The sequence below is a fragment of the Drosophila virilis genome, chromosome 3 (genome assembly GCF_030788295.1).
Source record: "Drosophila virilis strain 15010-1051.87 chromosome 3, Dvir_AGI_RSII-ME, whole genome shotgun sequence".
Taxonomy (NCBI): Eukaryota; Metazoa; Arthropoda; class Insecta; order Diptera; family Drosophilidae; genus Drosophila; species Drosophila virilis.
Window position 1 is genome coordinate 19,868,329 of NC_091545.1, and position 23,706 is coordinate 19,892,034.

Below are 23,706 nucleotides of genomic sequence, written 5' to 3' on the forward strand. Positions count from 1 at the left end.
TTCTATATATAAAACTGAGTGTCCAAACTGACTGGTCCAACCATAAGAGCTACTCGTAACCGTGCTAAAGATTCGGGCAACAGTTCGCCTTTAGATCGTTTCGTTTTCCCTCTTTTCGTAAAATCCACCATAATTTGAGGGAATAAAAAATGCCACATGCAAGGCCGAGAAATAGACGCTAGTATAGCATATAATTATAATTAAATACATTTTACATTATAATAGGTTTTGCGAGCAGTTTCCACCACCATTCACAATCCACCACTTGTTTAGGATTTTGTTAGCCCGTTTGCACGAGCTCGCACCACTGTGCACAGGCTGTTTACTACTCTGCGCTTGCCGCCGAGGCGCACACATGAAGATTAAGAGCCAGTTCATTCAGTTGTCGACTGTCAGCCGGCGCGCTCGCGGGTGTTGTGTGCTCTCCGTCGTTCGAAAAGCTGACAATAGACGGGAATACGGCAATGTCTTGGCAAGGCGAAATTCCAATTAAAAATATAGCCAATTACTAAAGGATTTGGAATTCAATTGTAAGAAACGTGGCTATGCGAAAAGTGTTGCTCTGATAAGCGGATCTATGCGAGTACTCGTAAGGGCAGAAGTCAAAGTGCAAGTGCATCAAAGTGTTACGAGTACACGATTTCGTTGGGGTTCGAAGGCACAATAAAAGCCGCCCGTGTAGTGCCCCGTTTTGGTTGTGCATCCTCGCGTGAACTTTCGAAAAGTGGCGCCATTTGCGGGGACAGCTCCTTTGTGATTGCATTGTTCCCCAGCTGCATATAACTAAATCAAAGCCAGAGCCCCCCGCCCGGACTCTCTCTGTCATTTCACAGCAGACAGCCTGCTGCTGGCATATGAGTTAATATTTGTCTAGTTTTTGTGAGTTTCCCTTTTGTCTTCTGACTTCTGAGATGTCGGCTTTGTCGGGGAAACATGGCCATCATCGTGGCGCCTTTGTGCGAAAGCTTACAACAAATAGCACCACTTACACACTCTTTGAGAGTGGAACCCTTTAGCAGGATATAATGCACTTGCATGCGACACACAAGCAGCTGTATGTGTGTGTGTGTGTTTAGTAAGTGGGCGGTTCCACTGCGCCGTAAAATATGCAATTAGAAGGACATCAAAGCGGCATGCCGCCAGCACTGTAGGGCCCAGCCTCATCATTAGTGCGCAGCCGTGTGTACATGCCATGTGTAAAGTATGTCAGTTTGTCAGCCTCTCTGGTTTCATACAACTATATATATTTTTATATATTTTCTTATAAATAATTTTGTTCACTTTTGATAAAATGTCGCCACGACGCATCGTGCCGCTTTCTGCTCCGACTTTATTCTTCAACACTTGCGAACGGCCGCGCGAGGTCAATTGGCTTAATTAGTGTGTGAGAGGGTAGGGATAAGTTTGCGGAGGGGAGGGCGTGCGCGGGTTCGGCATCTTACAATCCTCAAGCGAACAAGCTTATACATTGGTTTTTTTGTCACAATCTAGAAACAGAAATCACTTTCATTGAGTGAACTCAAGAGAATATGCGCATACGAATCGGAAAAACTATTAAGTAGACAAACTGCGCTTGCGAATGGACGCAATTCGTCAGAGCTGGCGAGTAACAATTGTTCGGTGACATCCGTTTCCTCTGGCTGATAAGCTAAAGTGCGCAAAATGCACTTACAGCAAGGACGTTAAGGGCAACCACAAAGTGTTATCAGCTCAAGAAAAGAAAACATAAAAGCACAACTCGAAAGCAAGTATACAAAAATGCGGGCCACTTGCCTGTTGTACGCCATGGCACTTGTAACGCTCAGTGTCAGTGTCAGTGCCCTGAAACTGGAGCAGCAGAAGGAGCTGAGTCCCAACGGCAGGGACAGCCACACGGATCTCCATACGCGTCGGCGCAACAAACTCAGCGGCGCCTCGACGGGCAGCCGACGGACACAGTTACGGCGAGGCAAGAACCAACCGGGCACCACAAGCGAGGAGGACGAGGAGGAGGGCTACGATTGGATCGATGTGGATACCAGCGCAGCAGACGACAGCTTACAGTTGGCCGCCGAGCCAAACGCAGCGAGCAGTGCAACCCGGGGTAAGTCCACACTTGTCTTATCAGCAGAAGCTCTGTGCGAGTGACCTTTCATGCCGCTCGCGACTTCAAAAGCAGCATCTTATCGGCTGGGAGTCTGTTTATTCATAAACTGATTCATGTTGCGGTAGCCTCTGTACACAAAATCTAGCTTCAACTCTTTCAAATTTTTAATCAATTCCACAGTTGCAATGTCAGTACCTAATGTTGCCCCAATGTCAACGAAATTTAGCTAATCAAAGGCGTACAGACATATTGATTGGCATACACACACACAGACATATATATATATATATATATATATACATTTTTGTATCTGTTTTCATAATGTTTGGCTCATATTTTCACGTAATCCGCACATGTGATGATCTCTCATCCGCTTAGTCACTTAATCAAAGGCAATATTCAAGAGGGAATGAAATGTTTTAATTGAAAGTGCCTGATGATGAGCGGCTATAAGCTCACATACATATGTGTGCGTGCGTGTGAGTGTGTGTGTGTGTGTGTGTGTATCGAAAAACAGTGGCGTATGCTAGCATTTTATTCGGGGGTGAGCTCTATAAAATGCTTTATAATTAAAAAATTCAATATAATTACGACTGAATTGTTGTAAAAATAGTCCCAATATTTTATAAAATATATATTATTAAAGTGACCCTATTTGTAGTATGAGGGCCAGACTGTTGAGTATTCACTTCGATTTAATTGAAACAAATGTAAGTTTCATTTAAAAGTGAACGTTGAAAGCTTATGCAGCCTATGTATACTGCACAGTACAAGTCCTTCCGCGATGCCCCTTCGGATCTATGCCACTGTCCACATGCATCTGTGTATCTGCGTGCGAATATGAATCTAAATTGAAACTGTGTTAAAGACTTATTTAAACTACGATACCAACGGCTGTTTGCGGCTGCTGGCGCCAGCATATTCCACATTTGAGCAGACTCATCCCGGGGGCAGCTCAACCTAGCCTGGGCCAGACCAAGCCAACACCAACGCGAAAACGAACACGAACACGAACACCATCAGGTCCATCAACACCAAACGTCCGAGTGAGTGAAGTGAGTGTGAAGGGAGTGTGTGATAAATTTGTTAGATTTCCAATGAAATGGTATTTTATGTTGTGCACATATTTGTCACTGCGAGTCGCCTGCAGTTGCAAAAAGGGAGCTCGATGAGAGCCGCGTCTGCGGTTTAATGCCACGCATGCCAATGCATTTGTCGGCATTATCAATTCATTGACAATCATTAGAAATGCTTTGCATACTAATATGTGCCGAGTGCCAGCGGACTGTCCGGTTTTATTGTTATTTGTTTTGATGTGCGCATAAAGCCAATAATAATAAAACTATTATTTATGCGTGCATGTTGAATGTTTGATGAGCTGCCACCCTCTGCGGCGGTGGCCCTGCTGCAAACTCAGCCACGCCCCAACAAGTCCATTGTGGCGACTATTTGGCCCCACTGTGGCCGAGTGATAACTGCGCTCGCATTGTTCGCATAGATTGTACCGGAGGCGGCAAATCTTGGCTCGGCCAATCAACTGCGGCGGCATTTGACATACGTTTGCGCACCAAGAAATCCGTAACTCGGCTAAATTAGCTGCTATTGAGACGTTTCCTTTATTTATAGGCTACATCTGCCTGGGTGCTTCGGCCCATGTTGACAGCCTCTAAGATCATTGGCCACACTGTGACAGACGCCGCGCGAAGACTGCGCAACTTTGCAACTGTAATAAAAATAGCACTCGACGTAGGCAAACAAAAAAAAAAAAAACAAATCAAAGTGCATGAGCTGACAGTGATCGACTTAGAGTTACCCTGTAAGCACTAGAAAAGTGCCCCTTTGAATAACTTGTATCCTAATAAATGAATGCGAATTGGTTATAAGAGCTGGGAGAGTTAAGGATCAAACAAAATATGTTCACTATTTATGAAAGAATATTAATCTTGAACTCTACAAAATCTAGTAAAATATCAGTTGAATAACAAATTTATATATTGGAAAAAACGAGCATTTGGAGGTAGCTTTTGCTTATTTGCATATGTTTTAACGGATTTGCACAAGCATACCCCTTTAGCCTAGCCATATTGTTATAGGGTATGATCGTCTTATAAATAAAATTAAAAATATTGCCTATCAGAAGGAAATTTGTCACAGCTCTTCTGGCTAAGGATACACACATTCGAATTGCTGAAAATGTATTTTCCATTTGAAATCAAAATTAAATGCCGACATTATTCCGTAACGAACGCGTGGAAATCAAAAATCATTACACAAGACTTCAAAGTAAATGCTCTAAAATTAGTCATAACTAAAAACTGTCGCAGTCGTATGGAAAAATAGACCGTGGTATATGCCAAAAATACGGGCGGTAGACGGCGGGGAAATGGGGAAATTGTCGAACTTGTGCCCGCGCCGCCTGCTCACCGCAGCTCAGCAATTGCACACTTAATTAATGAGTAGTGCTTTTGATGTTTCGGAAACTTAAGCAGCTGGGCCCATATTTAGCGAGACGCTGAGTTCCCAGTGCCTGCCACAAAGCATGTGACAAAACGACATTTTTCACGCACTCAACGAAAACTCTTTGAACCCAACCCAGCCAACTGTCGCAGCCCCTACTCACAGGCAGGGTGAGGCATGTGGCGCACATGTTGCACGTTCGCTGGCCGACTGCCTGCTTGCAACGCCAAAGTTCAACACCCAATGAGAAATCACTAAATGATGCGCGCCGCGGCAAGTGCTTAATAAGTGATCAGTCAGACACTTACACATCTTAGTATGTGTATGTATGCATATTAAGTATGTAAACCATGTAGAAGCATTTGCATAGATAAGTTGGCCAATTGCTGTGAATCGAACTAATTGTGCCCAGGGATCAGCGAAGTCAACCAGCGAAACGACAGCGCGACACCATGTTGCATGTCCGTCTCCGGGCGGGAATATGTCTGCGTCCGATTCACATGGCAAAAATGTGGCATAAGCTGCGCCACATCGTGTACCTCAGCCACTTTTTGACAGGATTTTTAATGAGATCGGATTTTGCGTTTTACCAGCCGATGATGCACTCGAAAAGGGTATGATAATATTTGCAAGACGTATGCAACACGTTAAAGATCATCATTGATTATATTCTTGATATATGTAGAAAAGAGCCGACCTATCTTAACTCAACTTGACACTTATGAATTTTATCAAAGTTATATTGTATAAATATACGTATATTATATGTATATAAATATACATATGTTTATATTGTCTTTTAAGCATTTAAATTTAAATTTAAATATCCTTATCAAACTCGAAAATTACAAGACTTATTCTCTCGAGTATATAATAAGAGTATTTAATAAGTAAGTAATAAGGGTATTTAATCTTCGGTTTGCCGAATGTGTTCTTTCTTATTAAACTGTCTGACTGGCGTCAAATGCCTTGATATGCACTTGCACCAAACTTTATCTGACTGACTTTTATTTCTTATTAACATATATGTACATATGTATTTATATTTGCAGATATCTTCACATGTTGCAATCAGGTCTTTGGCTCATGTCGCACAGCATGCGAGAACGTAAGTAGCCGAGATCGATGCTCGCACATAAAGATTTTTATGTTTATGTATATTGAAAAAAGGTTCAATGTCTTGTCTTCAGACAAAGATAGAATAAGTTATGATATACACACACGCACACACACACACACACACACACACACACACACACTGACTGACCGACGACTGTTCGACTGTTGATCTGTTGATAAGGCGAAAAACTACTGTGTCGAACATTTCCTGGTATTTAATGCCAACGATCGATCGGAACGGGCCGCATACTAACCAAGCGCCAGCTAGTCATAAAAATAAGTTATTAGAATGCAATGCGCACGGTAGGTTCTGAAAATTATTATGACAGGTTATTTCCATGTTTCAAAAGAACCTATCAACGCTGCTCAACGGCAACTTCCGTTGTCGTCGTTTTATTTTTTCTCGTCTGTTGCCTTGTCCCGAAATAAAAAAGTCAAATCGAGGCGCGATTAACTAGCTAATACTGCACAGCTAGCTGAAATCCGACCAATTACGCTGTTAATTAGCATCCACCACAAACAGGTAATTGATAGCAAGAGCAAGCGACCAATCCAACCTGTTTGCCACTAAATGCCATTCATAAAGTTAAGCATTTGAGTAACAAGAAAAAGAACGGATATCTTCAACAGGTTGAACATCATATACTCTAGACTGTGTCTACTTGAGCCTTATAAATGAATTGAAGGTAAAGTGAATCGAGTAGAAGCGAACATTCCTATGATATAAGTAACCGATCTGACCGATTAACACATGTGTAATACCTGCAACCTTCATCAAGTATTTGTATAGTTCGCGACAAGATCATAATACTCTTGGAAAGAGTATAAGAAACGTGTGTGTGTCACATACATAGCCCGTTGCCGTTGTCTAGCCGAGCAGCAATCAAATCACCGACATCATTTAACTTTGTAATCATAACAATTTCTAAAACCAATTAGTTTCTGCAACAGTTTCTCGTTTTTGTGGCAACAGAAAATGGGCTGTGTTTTTCATTTATAAATGCAAATGAAGGCATTAAATCTTTGCTCAAATTGAATCTGACAAAATGACAGCTACAGCTACAGGATAATACCCGTTCCCGGACCGGTTTATTGTATTGGGTGCAGCATCAGCAGCAGCCGCAGCATAGCATCAGATCGAATGGAAACCGGAACCCCAATTGAAATTTTAGACATCTTTCAAATCTTTCTCCTGCAGTACCCACAAGCCCAAAAACGTGTGAAAAGTCGAGCCTGATCCCGGCTGGCCGATAATTGCGATTTCCGCACATTCTACTATTGACAAAATACTCTCTCCGATTCACTCAAAATCTGTCCCATCTGTCGCAGGCGTGGCCAAACAATAATTGCTCCGAGAGTGTGCCTATCTAGATGGCTGAAACAACTTAAAAACATGTAGCACAAGTGAGCACGAAACGCCAGACCTGTACACTCAGAAAAAAAAAACAAGTACTTTAGGAAATTTTCTAAATTTTGCAAAACACTTTTTAAATGTCCAGTTTTAAAACGTAAACTAAGAAAATTTCATAGCTTCATAAAAGGTTTTTCCATTTTCCATTTTTTGTTTTGTTGAATATTTATTGATGGCTCTGGCGACCTTTCCATATTTCAATATTTATTTGTTGGCTGGCTCGAGGTCCGTGTTTGTTAAAACAAACAATGAAAAACAATTTTATTCAATTCTCTTCCGATATATTTCGGTTGCACATCGGCAAACCGTCTTCAGGGCACTAACACCAAGATACAAAAAACAATTAACAATTATAATACAATAAATTAAACATTATTTCGAACATTTTACATACATTATTTTACACGTCTGCGCTTTTTGACGTGGAGATTGTTACTGAGGTTGTTTGACTGTTTAAGAGGTGTCTGTACAAGTGAGCGCAATTTTCTGTGTCTGTCTTGTAGTTTAGTCGTTTGTAGGTTGGTGTGTTAATTATGTGTAGCATTTCCAATGTGTGTCGCTTGTTATAGTGTTGTTCTTGTTGTAAGATTGTTGTTTCATCAAAATTTGGTGTGTGGTTGCTTCTTATACAATGGGTCATAAGTGCTGTTTTCTGTATATTATTTTGATGTCTTAGTTTGAAGTCCGATTTATGTTGACTAATCCTTGTTTTTAGCTTCGATTTTGTTGTACCTATGTAGACACTATTGCACTTGTTGTTGTTATCCCCGCCACATGGTATTTGGTAAACGACGTTGCTTTTTTCGATCATCGGGATTTTCGACTTTATCTTGTTGAAGAATTTTTGTAATGTATTCGTCGGTTTGTGTGCTACTTTTATATCTTGTTTGTTATAACAGTCTGAGTTTGTGAGGCGTTCTGATAGTCGTGGTACATATATTAGTGATTTGTATATTTTAGCAGGTTCTGTTGGCGGAAGAGAATTGAATAAAATTGTTTTTCATTGTTTGTTTTAACAAACACGGACCTCGAGCCAGCCAACAAATAAATATTGTTTTGTTGAATATTTAAAAACTCAAACTTCGAGAATTGATTGCAGATTAAATATTTTCCCAAGAAATGGACAGATGTTTAAATAAGATGCAGCATTAATAGAAGATAACATTTATTGAAACTTAGCCACAAATTTGTTCATGTGTAGTATTGCAAGCGTGTCTCTCGGCATGTGGGCTGTGTGTGTGTGTGTGTATGTATGTGGGAGCGTGTCTATGGGTAACAGGCCATGACATTCGTTCCGAAGAGCAACAAGGTTGTAAAGGAAGTTGGCCAGTTGGGTGCGTGTGTATATGTGTGCATGCATGTAGATTGTGCTTGGTGCGAAGACAAGCCAGAAAGAGAGAAGTATAAGATCTTTAATAGACATCGGTGGACTCAGATTACTGCGGCAGATAAACGAGCCGAAAAATTTGTTGCTTGCCTTATTTATGATCCAGCGGCTTGTCCCGCAGGCTGCCCTCAGAAACGAGCAACATCTCGAATGTAACATAATACACGTGCTATGAGCAGACAATGGAACCTCCATGCCGACTGCAGGGTAGCCCAAGACTACAACTTGTGAGACAGCCCGGAGGTGGTGAATATGCCGTGCTGCAATTAAATACTGCCAAATTTATTGAAACCCAATCGCAACTCAAAAGCGATCACTTTTATAGGAAAGCAACATTTGATTAAATTAAATTACTTTTTTGTACTTCAATATGATCCATGTTCGTGTTTCAGAAGCACAGTGAAGCCACAATCCAATTGTAATTAGTTTATGTCCAATAATGCAAACTTCTTCTACTTGCAGCTATCGTTGGTCCAGTTGGACTACGGGAATGGACGCGAGGAGCCTCGTGCAGAGCTGCGAAAGTATTGCCAGCTGCATCAACTAGAGTTTTGGAGCTGTGTAAATCGCACCCTTGAAGGTGAATGTGATTAGCCGTGTACATAAGAAGTTTTCTAATTTGTATTTATAGCGGTTGACAGGGGTAAATCCTGGTCCGGTCGTCGATGCTGTCAACTGGCAGTTCTGCCAAAGTGCAAGAATTCCTGCGCAACTGCAGCTGCCAGCCAGGAGGTGACTGAAGTCTGCCGGCGCAGCGACGAGCAAGTGCTCTACGACTGCTTCGAGCACCAGGAAGCGGCAGACAGTTGCTGCGGACAGGCGCGCACCTCGGAGTGCCTCCAGGTAAACCACATGCAATAAAATGCAAATATTATGGCTATCTTATCTGAAATAAACTTATGGAAATAGACTTTTCTCAAGTCCAAAATATTCCATTTAATGCCAAACAGTTCCAGTTAAGTTTTTCAATCATGTTTTTTCCATAGGCCTGCCGTGAAATCTTTGAGCCCCCAAATGAAACTGGAACGAGCAATGGCGATGGAAAACTGGTGGATGAGACATGTGGGGAACGCAATGCGGATGTGCTGCAATGCATACACAACCACACGGATATGACACCTCCGCTGGACGTTGAGAAATGTAAGATGCCAAGTTGCAGCAATAAAAAAATATTTTATATAATTAGTTTGAATTGACTTCTCCAGATTTGCCGTGCTGCGAGTACAGTCGGGAGGAGAAATGTCACCATACGTGCACAAAGGTGCTGCAAGCCTCAAAGTTGCATCAGCAAAAGGAGCGCAGTGATGTGATCTTTGCGCGTCTTGAGGCAGGCTGTGGCATGCCGTTGCCCCATCTGCCCTTTTGGCAGTGCTTTCTGACGGCCACACGGAAGCTGTATGTGCCGGCAGGTGCACACTCACAACGGCGGCCCGAGCTGGCGTCCAACGGAGCCGAGGAGCCTAATAAGTTGGGCATCGATGCCGCCAAGCGCCAGTGCTGTGAGCAGGCCAACAGCCACAAGTGCCGCCGGCTGTGCACCCAAATCTTCACCAACGACTGGTGGGAGACACGCGTCAGCTTTGATTCTGAGTGCTTGGAGCAGCCCGCAGAGCTGGACCTAAGGCGCTGCATTGAGAGCGTAGATGCGCCCTGTGAGCTTGGTTGTCAAGGCCTAAGCTTCTGCACAAACTTTAATAATCGGCCGACGCAGCTGTTTCGCAGCTGCTCGAGTGCACATGATGCGGCGGCTCGCGAGGATCTGTTAATGCTGCAGCAGCGTGGCTTTATACGCGTGCTGGGCCAGCAGCTTTTCATCAAGAATACCACGCGCTGTGCCCCCGACAAGTGGCAGGCACTCGTCTGTGCCCTACAGCTTCAGCCATGCACCCGAGTTGGTCTCTATAATGGGATTTGTAGAGAGGATTGCACGGAACTGCTGGACGAGTGCTTGGACTGGACCAGGCAGCCGCAGCGACCACAGGCGATCTGTGATCGACTGCAGCCGCCAACAACGGAGGACGAAGAACCTACGCCTTGCCTCTCGCTACGCGCGTACTTAAAAGGCATGGAACCAGCTGAAGGAGCAGGCACAGAATTGGCCGTAAATTCACCTTGCGCCTCTAAGCCGTGCAATGCCAGTGAGGCATGCGTGCTCCAAAGGAACGGCCGGCAAGGTTACTCGTGCATACCTGGCTGCAGCTTGGGACAAGCCTCGGCGCTAATCGTGCCTTTCGGAGCATATGTTCGCGTGGGAAAGACTCGCAATCCAAATGGTGGCCTCGCCAGCGCACAGCTGAGTGCCGAGCACGTAGTCTGTCGATGTGGACTGCGTGGCAATGTAGATCAGTGTCAGCCACTTCCCAGCTACATTCACTCAAACTGTGTGCTCCCGGGCGGCCGCAGTTTCTCTCACGGCTCATCCTTTCATCTAGAATGCAATCTGTGCAGTTGCTTTGCCGGGGAGATAACCTGCACCAAGCAGCAGTGTCGTCTGCCAGGCTATGTGGATGCAGGCTATACAAGTCTGCCATGCAATTGCCCGGCGCACTACGTGCCTGTCTGTGGGGTCAATGGCAACACCTACCCCTCAGCTTGTGTTGCCAAGTGCTTGGGTTTGATGGAGAAGAGCTTTGTGTATGGTGCCTGCAACGCTCGTAACGCCTGTCAGGGGGCCACAGGTGGTGGTCCGCCTAGCTGCCCATCCGGCACTCAGTGCCTGGAGAGGCGCCAAATTTGTCTTTCCAGCATGCAAAGACCGTGTCCACAGTACATTTGCGGTAAGTAAGCCAACCAGTCCAGTCGATTGCAATGCGTTAAACGACTTTACGACTTTGCAGTGAATGTATCCTCCTCCAGCTGCGGCACTCAGCACACAGAGGAGCTGTGCGATACTGAGGGCAAGACTCACCCGAATGCCTGCTCCCTGTTGCAGACCAACTCTCAGTTAGCCTATTGGGGAGCCTGTCGGCCGGAGCACGACACCGGCAATGAGTTGAACCCCGTCTGTGGCATCAATGGAGTAACCTATTGCAGTCGATCCGCCGCATTATCCGAATTTGTGCATGTTGACTATGTGGGCCGATGTCGCGAAGTTGGGCTGTTGGTCAGCGATATGGGGCGTCGCTGTAGGACTGTCCAATGTCCGAGCCCTGTCTCGAAGCATTGCCATCACATTGTGCCACCGGGTGCCTGCTGCCCCATCTGTGGAGGCGCTGCTTTCAGGATCATATACTCACGCAAGCAGCTCGACAGAGCTTACTATGCGCTGCGTGGTCAGCAAAGCTCATTGCTGACATTGCGTGGCATATTGCAGGAGCTAGATCACCTGGTTCAGGTGAGCGATTGCCAGTTGACGGGCTTTCTGACCATGGAGGTGGGCATCTTTGTGGCGCTCGTGCCCCGTGGTCGACCCACTTTACTACAGCTGCAGGTTTGCGAGGCTGAAGCGGAGAAAATCTCATCCCTGATAAGCTCACAGTCGCCGCGTATTACAACAAATCTGGCGCTTTCCAGCCTGACAGTGTCTCATATGTTGGAACCCACGATGAATGGCGCCGCATTTGTGTCGCCTCATGGATTCGCTATTTTAGCCATCGGACTGCTGTCATTGATGCATCTTCGGATCGGGCGAAACGTAGATATTTAAGTGTGTAGCGTAAGGCAATAATACGGTTTAACAAATCAAGTGAATTCTTGGTGCCAAACATTTAGTGGTTTAGTAAGCAACCCCAGCGTGCCTTTAGTAGGTAGGGATTGACCCTCTGTATGATGTGATATTAGCTGAAGTACTTGTAAATTTATATCTATGGCAATATTAAAGACATGGATGACATGATGGCTAGATAGTAAATACTCATAAGTTTCAATTGTACCAACCAAAGCAGCGTTGACATTTTGCGCTAATTTACCTATGTTTACGGCTAGTCTAGAGTAATAACTAAAATGTTAACAAATTTTACACATTACTTGGGTTTTCTTTAAAGAAAAACTCACACAGATAAGTTTATATGAAGTGCTTTATTGTTCATTGAACCGCATCAAACCATAATTCCATGTTTGTTATCACTTAAACCTAAGCCGCATGCCTTAAGATACCTCCATTGGCACGACCTGGACACGTTCAGTGATCTGCAAATCTTTGATTGTTGTGTGAAGTGTCGCTGTGGAGCCTTTCTTAAATTTATAATTCAGCTGGCGCACGCCCTTCTTGTTGGCCAGCTCATAATTGCGCAAATACTCGGTGCTATCCTTGCGAATCACGCATAAATCAATATTTGATCCTGATCCAAGATCGTTGAAGACACCAGAGGCAATGGCGTCGCGCACAAGCAACTTGCCCTCCTCCTCAGTTAAATCGGGTCTCCAACGACTCTCAAAGACGGCCATAGCTGCTAAGGAACCCGAGCCCATGGTGGCGTAAGGCAATTTGTCGGCGCTACCATGGGGGTGAATAGAATATATGTGCGGGCCATATTTATCGACACCACCCAGGACCAGAGCAGCACTAATGTGGCCCTGGTAACGGAATAGCATTTGCTTCAGGATATTGTTGGCGCATACCACGGGCACCTGGCGTTCCGTGTTGAGTCGGTGGAGTTCCAGCTGAGACGAAATCAAATCCGTGGTCATTTCGGTATCGGCGGCAGTGCCGGCACCACAGCAACTGTGACGAGCGATTGTTCAGATAAGTAATCATGTATGTACATAAAAATACGCTCTACTCACTAAATGTTTTTAGCCAGGTAATGGATCTTAGCGCAGTTTTTGTCAGATACAATGGGTCCCTCAGTGGCACGCGTGTCCGCACCCAAAATAACACCATCCTTGTAAATGATACCAACAATTGTGGTGCCCGTTTTCGTTGTTGTAGGCGGCTTGAAGCCTCCCTGCAAGAGGGCAGCATTACTGAAATTATAAAAAATGTACGTGAAGACGTGAAGCTAAAGGCAATATTACAAATACTAATTCTTACCGTCGGCAATTGTCAAAATTGAAGCCAGCACGGGGCAAATCTTGAGCCAAATTCATATTGAATTATTATTTTATTTCTTTAAAAATCTCCAAGCGGAATGACAGTGCAAATGACAAGCAAGAATTGTTGATATTATTTATCGAGAAGTTGCTATTCATTTATCGAGTATCGAAATTGACGCGGCGATTTATTGGGTTGCTGTGTTTTGTTGCAGCCCTGAGACAAAGGAGACTTGAATGGCCGTTTCCCACAAATATAATGTACGTTACAGTTATAATAAGGTACACCTTTAATGTGTTATTTTAGTTAATTAGTTGTGTACATTTCAGACCAATATGTTGCCTATTAATTATAAAAACGGATTTTGTAACTGCTTGTGCGATACTTAAGTCACGACTGTGACTTGCAACATTACTAATGCCAAGTAACAGTATTCATGTGTTACACATGCCTTCTCCATTCCCGTCGTAATCAGCTGTTTACTTCTTGATTATTTGTGCGGAAAAGAAACATATTATTTGTGAATAAACTGCAATGGCTGCGGCAACGAAACTGCTGAAAAAGTCTTTGGGCGCTTTTACACAAATACAGCAATGCCGAAGCAATGGTAAGTGACCATTAACAGAAACTTACCTAATGCCGCAGCAGACCCTTTATGTAATGCCGGCTGCTTATGTACTTTTCTAGAGGGTATTAAAGTTGGGCACTAAATGTGTTATTTGGATCAGAGTCAATAGCCGAGTCGATTATTCTGCACTATATTGAATTATTAAGTTACTATTTCATAATTCCAATTTTAGCAAACCTTTCCGCCAGCACCTCAGTCGGACAACGCAATGAACTATTTAACCAAGAGCAGCGTCGTCAGAGGGACGCGGTTGGTCGCATTGAGAAGATCGAAGTACGCTATTTGGGGCTACCGGAGGACGTGACGCTGATAATGAACAACAACATCTCAACGCCATTCAATTGCGCGCAGCATTTAAGCGAGGGACACTGCAAACGGTCTGCGCTGGCCTTAGTAGATGGCAGTGTTCCGTGGGATATGCACAGACCACTGCAAGAATCCTGTACATTGCAACTGCTTAACTTTAATATCTCTGAACCCCACGTGGTCAACAAGTAAGTGAGAAGGACGAGCTACTTGGCATACGGCACTAAAAACTTACTTTTTAACATTGAAGGGCTTTTTGGCGCACCTGCAGCTTCATGCTAGGCGCTGCTTTGCAACGGGCCTTTAGGCAGGAAGCAAACCTACAGTTGCACAGCTTTCCGGGACCAAACAGTGAGCTTTGATCTTGAATCTGGTTTAACAATCAATCACTCTCGGATATTTCTAGTTAAATCGGGAAGTTTTGTGCATGACATCGTGCTTGGTGTCCAAAACTGGGTGCCGACCAAAGCTGAGATGCGGGCCATTTCCGCAGAAATGGTTAAGTTAGCAGCACAGGATTTGCGCATTGAGCGGTTGGAAGTGGACCACGAATTGGCGAAGGAAATGTTCAAGGATTCACGCTACAAGAGCGAGCAATTGCCTAGCATTGCGCAACAAAATCAAAGCCGCGTGACGCTTTATCGTTTGGGCGAACATATTGATATTTCGCGAGGCCCCATGGTAGCGTCCACTCGTTTCCTGGGCAAGTGCACAGTTTCAGCGGCACACAAGTTGGCCAATGAAGGCCCATCGAGTGCATTTTATCGCATACAAGGCGTGGCCTTGCCCATCGGCTTTGCTCTGAATCACCTAGCCTACGGTTTGCTGGAACAACGCGCCCAGAAATTGGTGAGTCTATATATATATATATATCTATATCCATCGAAGGAACGTTATCTTTCTCGAAGAAACATTTGTTTTTTATTGATCAAATTTATTGATACTTTGTAGAATTCCGCTCGTATGCCTAATGAACCGTTTGAGGAGCAACGACAAATGCAATTATCGTAAATATAAATGGGAATCAACATGAGGTTCTTTAATATTTAAAGCTTTATTCTAGTAATTTTTACCATTTATATTAAAGATCGTTACAAAAAGTTTAAAGTCGCGCACTTAAACGTAAATATTTATTTGTTTATTTGTAAAGTTACAAATTCGTTAAAGATCTCTCTTTACTTTACTATATACAAATTGCCTTCTAATAGGCACATTGGCACAAATTTATCGTAATAATTGCCTTATCGTCTGCTTTCTTCTGCGATCTTCTAGATCACAATTGTATATTAAAACATAGACAATGAAACAAGCTCACTTAGTATATACAGACATAAACTAGATTTGTTTCAAACAATACATAATTCATATAATTTTTGGTATGTTTGACTGTACAAGCGAAGATTTTTAATCTATTAGACAATTTACAACCTCTCATCAAAAATGATGATGTTATTAATTAATAATTTTGAATCTGTATACGTGCCTTGTGCTGTACTTTTCAAATGAGATTCTCAACGCAAGTCCATGCTCTTGAATAAACCCTCTAGATCGTGCTCGTGTACGGCAATGATTAACATTATTGCACCTCCCACAAGTATACCCAGTATTTGAATGACTATGGCCTTTGGGTCGCGAACAAGGTCTGGATTGTGAGCCACGCTCATCGTTGGTACCAAATCAGCGAATGCAATGTATAAAAACGAGCCCGCAGTTGCCGCATAGATCCACTTCGTCATGCCATCACCGATTCCAATAAGTAGCAGACCAATAGCCATTCCCATAAAGCTCAGCACCGAGCTGATAATATTCATATAAATGGCGCGACGTATGGAGATACCGGATTGTAGCAGTAGCGCAAAGTCACCCAGTTCGTGTGGTAGTTCGTGGCACAACACGGCCACGGCAGTGGCAAAGCCCGTAACGGGATCGCTTCCAAAGGCAGCTCCGATTGCCAGACCATCGGTGAGATTGTGCAATCCATCTCCAATTATTACCATAAATGCTACGGGAGTTAGAGGGCGATCTGGCGTCTTCTGATCCTCCTTTGTCTCGTTCAGCATAATATTCAGTTCACGAGGTGTCGGCGCCTCTTCTATTGCCTGTGCCTTGCCCGTATTGCTAGGACTGTGACCGTGAGCGTGACCGTGACCGTGACCATGGCTATGGCCATGACCATGCTCCTTGCCCTTTAGGAGCGGAATCACGTTTTCCAACACGTACATAAACACGGCTGCCAGAAAGGCAGCGCCACACAGCATTGCCGCCTCGTTGCTGTGCTTGTGGTCTCGTTCCTGGCCTGACAAGCTTGCAGTTTCCAATGCATGCTCGTGCTTTTGTTCCTTGAACAGGGCATGTGGCAGCAAGTGCATAAGCGCGTCTCCAGCCAGGGTGCCCACGGCTATGGCGACAAGGAATTTCAAAGTATTTTGATAGGCGACCGTCTTCATAAGAGGAACAAGCAATACTCCCAAAATTCCGCATGCTTAAAAGGCATATGTTGTTAATTCGTTGTCAAGATTTGAGTTGAATGGTATATTTACCTGAGAGCACAAACATGGAGCTGCTGGCGTAAATCCAGGCTGTGGACAGTCGAATGTTATGTTATAATTTGATGGGTGATGGCTTTCTAAGTGCACTTACCATTCCAAATTCGACCTTTCCTGTCGAGATTCATATGGCGTGGGTCCTCTGCCGGTTGCATGCATACTCCATTGTCGACCTGTGCCAACAGGGCTGGGCACAGTTTCATGAATGCGCTGGGCGTGATAAGGACACTGTTGATGAAATTATTGTACTCCTCCTCCAAGTTATGATTTTCCAGCTTTACTATATCACGGTACAGCTTATTTTGGTGTAGATCATTGTGGTCCACAAGAAGCGAGAGCAGCGACCTTGGCGATAGGCATGCGGCTTCAGGTAAAGGCGTACTATCGAGGGAAACTGTAAAGGAGATGCTTGAATTCTGGGCTATACTCAATCATTCATTAGCCATTGCGAGCTTGTCAGTTGCAAGGCGGCATTACAATTTTGAACACGAATTGAAAATTATAGTGGATTATTTGAAGTCCAACCTAATCCTGTCATGTTTCCTGCTGCAAACTTTTTAACCACAAAATTGATCCATTGAAAAGTGTATGAAATGTGTCGATCAAAGTTTCGAGACATCTGGTTCACAAACGGAACCGGAATGGAGCATTAAAAGGAATCGTTTGTTGGGACTGCAGCCCTGGTCAGTTGTGAGCAGAATCTCAATGGCACGTTTATGTCTGTGTGCTGTACAATTAACGGTAAACCTCAAATGTGGCAAAAACACGCAAAGTTAAAAGTTATGGTGCGTTTTTAATTTCCGCGTCCATATTGTTGGCTTTTGATTGCCAGGTGACAATGGAGATCGCCTTACTGACATTTTGTTGACATTACTTCTGATTAGCACGTACGGACAAACACACACACATACATATGTAAGTAGATGTATTTTAATAAGCACAGAATTCGTTGTTTAAACAAGAGTGCACTTGTGTCTGTGCACTCGCGCATAATTTGTAAACGCAGTTAAGGTGCATTAACAGGAAGCAATGCATGTAGTCCCACTATCGAAGTGGTAGAACCGACTTGGTCAACTGCAGTGAAATGGTTTTGATCATCACCTTGAAAACGTGTTTATCCCTTTATGGCAGCCATGATTTTAGATTATAAGTATTATACAAATGACAACGAGATTAAATAGGCTGCTTTAAACGTGCATTTGCCTTGCACTTGAAGTAGCCAATTGAATGCAATATCAGGCCACAGTCTATTTAAAATATTGTAGGGCAGCGATAACTATTTACCGTTAGACTAGCAGATGCTCTGCCTCAAGCGAGAAAGACACACACACATGCATACATACATGTGCATATATGTATGTATGTACATTGTACAATCCCTACCAAGCAATTGTTGCCATGTGTTTTTTTTTTTTTTTGAGAAAATCCCAATTTACTGCAAATTGACTTGGATTGCAGAACATTTTACAAGTTTTGTAGTTCTCTCCTAGTATTATGTCTGTTTATCCAATTTTTAACCAATCTAATTCAGACTTTACAGTATCGAAAGATGCTTTAGTATGCAGTTGATTAGGAATAGGGAAATATAATGGGAAGCTGATCGGACTGCACTCTTAGTTCATTTAGATGTCACCTTGGTTGTTCATTCGGACGGATGGACGGACAAACGGATGGCTCAACAAATCCAATATACTCTTTATCCATTTGGGAAAACGGAATAAGTAGCATAACAAGCAATAGACTTGCAAATATAATAGTTTGTTTATAATCCACATGAAGTACATGTCAGCTTATAATTGTCGTTTAAGTTTCCATTTACTCGTATTGTTTGCTCATTGTCGTGGGTGCACTTTTCCATTGTGCAACATCCCAGCCGCAAGTCGATTGTGTTGGGAATATGTGTCATTGGTTAAGGGGAACCTGTTGTCGTCGTATAACCTGGCTAAGCGCACGTAAATATCTCCATAATCCCATTACTGGTAGCAAAACAAACTTAAACGGTGCGGCTATAAAATCTGTTTATCACAACCGAGCTAGATCTTGATCAAATATGCCTATCTGCTGTTTAAATAGAGTCCATTTCAGTTGTGGTGTCGCGTTGAAATTCCGGGTTCAAAGTAAAGGTACATAAATCTTACCACTGCTTTCCCGCGGGTGCCGATGCTTGGGGTCGTGCATTTCGCGAAACTCGACGCTTTGGTTCCTTCCCGTGCGCCCAGCGTTCTTCTCCAGCTGCTGACTGGACAGTTGTACATCGCTGAGCGCGTCATCAGGACTGGGATTGGCGGTGGTCGCATTGTGCTTGGTGCTGTTGTAGCCCACGGGTCGGTGCTCTTCTATGGTATGCGCGGGATCGAATTCAATGTGCCCAAGGCCCAAGCTGTACATCAAATGCTCCAGACCCTATGAGTAAACAAGCCAATTAGAATGCATGCAAAAGTTGCTTTAAAATGTAAGAAAAATGTTTTCGAAACTATATTGGCTATTTGACTAACTGACCGACTGACTGATTGACTGACTGACTGAATGATTGACGATCTGCTCAGCTAGAACGCTGAAGTTCTTACTGTATTCACGCATAGATTTTGTTGGGGTAAGTTCCACCCGTAACTGTGGAATATTGGTGACAAATGGTTGTATGTCATTTTATTTACCAGCCGATCTTGATGAATATTTATTCTAGTTGTATTTTCTGTTATTGTCATTTTATTATTTTTATATTAGAGTTGAACTATTTTGGGTTCTTTAATGTTTTAAACTCCATTAATGCATACGCATGGTTAAGGATGCTTTCCCCATATTTAACACGGTTTCGACTTTTAAGTAATTTGACAAACAAGTTAATTTGCACTCGAGCACATTTGGCACATTTAAGCTTTATGCTAATTTGTCAATAGCCCCGATTCTATTCAGGTAAAATATTTACTCAGTACGGCGCTTGCGCCTGGCTCACGTGTTAAACGTAGAGGCGCGGGAATCTCACAAATAATTACTTGATTTACTTGTCACCGAGCAAAACAATTATATTTACATGCCTGTGCGTTTCCACGTACATATTAATGATGCAAATTGAATGGGATCTGGGAGCGCATCTAATTGTCTTGACAGCGGCTGTCTATTGGCATGGGCGTGTGCTCTGTACGTTAACAGATGACAGGCTGGTTAACTGCTTACACGCTTATCAGTTTAGAATGCAGAGTAATTGCAGAATCTGGGCGACAATGATTACCAAATAAAATGTTGGGGCGGCGATCCGTAGAGGGACGTTGTTTTGTATGTGAAGTCAGTCTTTGCAAATAAAACAAACACGCGCTCATATTCAAGCAGAAATAAAACAAAATAAGTGCGCTAACCGGCAGTGCCCGACTACGAGATACCCTATAACAGTCTATAGTACCTCACGTTGGAACTTCTACACCTGTATGCAGGGTGAGGTATCTGTGTCTCTAGCTCTTCGACTTTAGCCTAATCAATAAATCGATTTATATTCTATTCTATTCGATTTCTAAGTCTCTGAGATCAATTCTTCATTAAGACGGACATGGCTAGCTCGACATGGTGCTGACCAAGAGTAGATATACTTATTAGGATGGGGTAAGCCTGTTACTCACACTCTAAGCCAGGGTATAATAAAACCAATAGCTTGTGCCAACTGCACGGAAATTAATGGGCCAGTTAACCCGCCGCGAATTTACTTTCATTCAACAAATTATATGCCAAGAGCTCGTCATGTGCTGTGGAATTCAGCTACTTATTATCACCGGGACACGCGCTAATCCGCAAATCGAGATTGGAGCTTGTGCCCGCTTAGTTAGCATGCCGAATACGTAACCAGGCATTCAGGTGTATGGAGGTATTGCGTAGTGTCGCCGCCGCCAACGTCTACGCATGAGTAATGCCAATTGGAGCTGGCTGCATAGTTTATGGCGGGTGTTAGCATTGCCATAAAGCATATATGAACACATATATTCACAGTGGATATATAAACAGTACATAGATATAATATGGTCAACGGCAGTTGCCACACTTTTATTATACGTATGTTTATCAAAAAGTATTTAGATAAATTTAATGATATGGAATATTCCATCATTTCATTAATTATTATATTCTAATTCGACAGAGCTTGTCATTTACGTACTGAAACAGATTTAATCATTTAAATTAGGTTGAAGTACATTCTACTTATGCAGGGATCAAGGTCAGAGTTACAAAGTTTGGTATGCTTAATTCCATGTGGACACATTGTAGACACAAGTTTTCTTTCAAACTTGGATATTTCTTCTTAGATGTCAATGCATTAATACTCTGCTCGCCGTTTTTATTTTTTTTATTGTATCTGTTAGTTTCTTCTGCTTTGACGAGGATGCGAAATATTAGTTTTGCTTCTAAAATAAACGCTTATTTGAGTACTTGATTCGTCAACGTCATATATTTCCATTTCCACTTTAACTCAAATTCTTGATGCTAAGCTTGCCCGTGTTCCTGCGTATTCGATCTTCTCATCAGAGTCTCAAACATCCTAAAAACTTCTTTCTTTTCCTGTTGTACATCTCTCTTATTGGAGGTTCTTCATTCGCTTGGCTCGAAAGATAGCTCGTATAGCTTATTATTATTTCAAGACCTTTTATATCCCTATATGTATTCATAAATATGAGTTACTGTTCTTCCATTGAAAAAGTCTCATGCTCATATCCTCAGTAATTGCTTTAATACTCGCACACAACACGAACTGAGTAAATTGTATATTTTGTGCATGGTCCGTCTCTCTGTTAGTTACTTGAAACTTGGAATGAATACTCGTGTATAACTAGCGGGCGTGGGAAATCAAGAAAACCTATATCTTTTACTGTCTTAAACTAGGTAATCAATTTTGTATACATATTATACCTGTGCTCACTGGGGGCATGTCGGGTAATTCGATATATCTTAAGAGAATTGTCGGAAAGCTTGTTTTAAGCTATTATCGAACTATAAACTAGTTGTTTGCATTATTGATTCAATACCAATGAATAGGATAGCAGGCTTCGGTTATTTCATTTTATAAAAGATCATTTAACTTGGTTTCTTTAGCCTCCGTGTAAGCCGAAATTGGGGGACATGGATAAAGCGTCTCTTTGCACAATTTTTAACGTAGTATGTTGAATTGGTTATGGCCTTGCTGTGCAGGTCAATGTTAATTATTATACCCCGAATCCATTAAAAATAGTTAAAAACGGGTATAATGTTTTTGTGCTAACTTATGTAACAGGCAGAAGGAATCAAGTACATGTGTTTGTCCGTCTCTCTGTCTGTATTTAAAATCACGCCAATCTCTAAACCTATTAGAGCTAGAGTCCGACTAGGGCCTAGAGTTTTTTGAGCATATCTCCTATAATACACACAGATCCAGAATATTCCACTATTTAAATCCTCTGCCGTTCACCCCAAATTGGTACAAGAAAGCATTTTTATATTGTTGTTTTTTAAAATAGGTGAATAGTATTGTTTAGTCGGATTTGCTCTGATGAAAGCTGCTCTCATAATAATAATCTCACCTATTTTGTGTGGCAATCTTTTCATCAAATCAGACAGAGCACACAGCGTTGGCGCTGTAGATCTGGTCCACCAAATTCAGATCAGATATCTTCAGTCTCCAACAGTCTCTGATTTACAAATGTGTGCACATATATATGAGTCTGTATCAACACTTGTACATATGTTGATGTATCGCAACGTGTAGGCTACCCGAGACATAAAAGTACGTCAAGATTTTGATTAAATTTATGACAATGTTAAAGCTAAGATCCCATCAGCTGCGTCTGACTAAATAATGGTTCGTCGTACGCCGCAGACAATAAAAAGTTTTGCGTATCTCAGAACGAGTATAAAGATAACTAATACTACGATTACTAAAGCCCTAGAAAAGTATCTACTTATGCCCCTTAGCCGTTCATATAGCACACTTTGCCAATCAATGCTGATCTCAGCTCCCTGGCAAATGTTTGAGAAAGCGTTTTACAGCCTATTCTCAATGGGGCGAAACATAAAAGTGGCCGAACGACGACTTTTGGCCAATGCCAAAATCGCTAATCAACAAAATTGCAACACATGTTGATAAATTAAAAAAAAAAAACAAACAACAGAAACAAAAACAAAATAGAAAAAAAAAAGGTACTAATTTTATTTTGCCTCGGCAAAAAGTTGCTAACGGAGTGAAGCGGAGCGTGTTTTGACGCTTACTCAAATGTCTGTGTTTTAGATGAAGTACCAGGTTTGTTTGGCTTTACCTCAAAGCTAATGGTGTTGCCGCTGCCGTACTTCTGGAATATCTGCGTCACATAACGATTATATTCCGTGGATGCGTAAGCCGTGCTCCACCACACTGAGCCGATTAGCAGCAGGTAGGTTACGATCTGTTCCAGCGCCATTACCAAAGTTTATCCAAATCGAGCTCTATAAACTACACTTTCTCCACTGTTTATTTCGTTTGTTTTTTTTTTTGGCAATTAGTTTTGTTTTGCTCTTAATTTTGGTAATTATTGGTTATTTTTTGTTATTCTTTGGCAATTTGTGCTGAACAATTACACCTTTCTGGTCATTTCACTGCTAATTTCAATTTAAATGCCGACTCGGGCGCCGCAACTGTTACTGATCCCGTTCGGCGGTCTATTGAACGACCGTTTCGCCCACGCTCCGCTTATGTACTGATCCCAGCGAGTCGCTCGCGATCTGCTGCTCGCTCCTCCACGCACTCGTCGCATTTTTTAACTGTTGTCAAACGATGGAAAAGCTTTCGAGAGCTTTCGTGGCGC

The 23,706-nt window shown here is 42.7% G+C and overlaps 4 protein-coding genes across 8 annotated transcripts; 2 read left to right on the plus strand and 2 right to left on the minus strand.

Annotated features, from left to right (window-relative positions):
* The first annotated feature begins 372 nt into the window (after positions 1-372).
* On the plus strand, positions 373-12,310 carry Reck (Reversion-inducing-cysteine-rich protein with kazal motifs). 3 transcript variants are annotated; one of them, XM_002047952.4, is made up of 8 exons: positions 373-530; positions 1,492-2,083; positions 5,596-5,651; positions 8,923-9,040; positions 9,092-9,303; positions 9,447-9,600; positions 9,666-11,237; positions 11,298-12,310. In XM_002047952.4, exons 2-8 carry the CDS (start codon positions 1,759-1,761, stop codon positions 12,104-12,106), a joined length of 3,246 nt encoding a protein of 1,081 aa, XP_002047988.1. In that variant the 5' UTR covers positions 373-530; positions 1,492-1,758; the 3' UTR covers positions 12,107-12,310. The 3 variants fall into 3 exon arrangements, with proteins under 3 accessions (XP_002047988.1, XP_015031428.1, XP_032290699.1); XM_032434808.2 differs by lacking the exons at positions 373-530; positions 1,492-2,083 and adding an exon at positions 4,847-4,865; XM_015175942.3 differs by lacking the exons at positions 373-530; positions 5,596-5,651 and having other exon boundaries at positions 1,869-2,083.
* A 148-nt stretch (positions 12,311-12,458) lies between these two features.
* On the minus strand, positions 12,459-13,591 carry Prosbeta2 (Proteasome beta2 subunit). The gene is made up of 3 exons (XM_002047953.4): positions 13,433-13,591; positions 13,186-13,365; positions 12,459-13,123 (listed from the first exon to the last, which is right to left on the minus strand). Exons 1-3 carry the CDS (start codon positions 13,486-13,488, stop codon positions 12,547-12,549), a joined length of 813 nt encoding a protein of 270 aa, XP_002047989.1. The 5' UTR covers positions 13,489-13,591; the 3' UTR covers positions 12,459-12,546.
* Positions 13,592-13,857: 266 nt separating this feature from the next.
* On the plus strand, positions 13,858-15,493 carry mRpL39 (mitochondrial ribosomal protein L39). Its single transcript, XM_002047954.4, has 5 exons — positions 13,858-14,039; positions 14,233-14,554; positions 14,617-14,717; positions 14,773-15,215; positions 15,318-15,493. The coding sequence occupies exons 1-5, from the start codon at positions 13,967-13,969 to the stop codon at positions 15,375-15,377; spliced, it is 999 nt and encodes a 332-aa protein (XP_002047990.1). The 5' UTR covers positions 13,858-13,966; the 3' UTR covers positions 15,378-15,493.
* On the minus strand, positions 15,483-23,580 carry Zip71B (Zinc/iron regulated transporter-related protein 71B). Of its 3 annotated transcripts, none has more exons than XM_002047955.4 (5): positions 23,182-23,580; positions 19,051-19,315; positions 17,007-17,306; positions 16,907-16,945; positions 15,483-16,848 (listed from the first exon to the last, which is right to left on the minus strand). In XM_002047955.4, the coding sequence occupies exons 1-5, from the start codon at positions 23,320-23,322 to the stop codon at positions 15,878-15,880; spliced, it is 1,716 nt and encodes a 571-aa protein (XP_002047991.1). In that variant the 5' UTR covers positions 23,323-23,580; the 3' UTR covers positions 15,483-15,877. The 3 variants fall into 3 exon arrangements, with proteins under 3 accessions (XP_002047991.1, XP_032290709.1, XP_015030545.1); XM_032434818.2 differs by lacking the exon at positions 23,182-23,580 and adding an exon at positions 19,567-19,632; XM_015175059.3 differs by lacking the exon at positions 23,182-23,580 and adding an exon at positions 19,412-19,507.
* Positions 23,581-23,706: the final 126 nt, after the last annotated feature.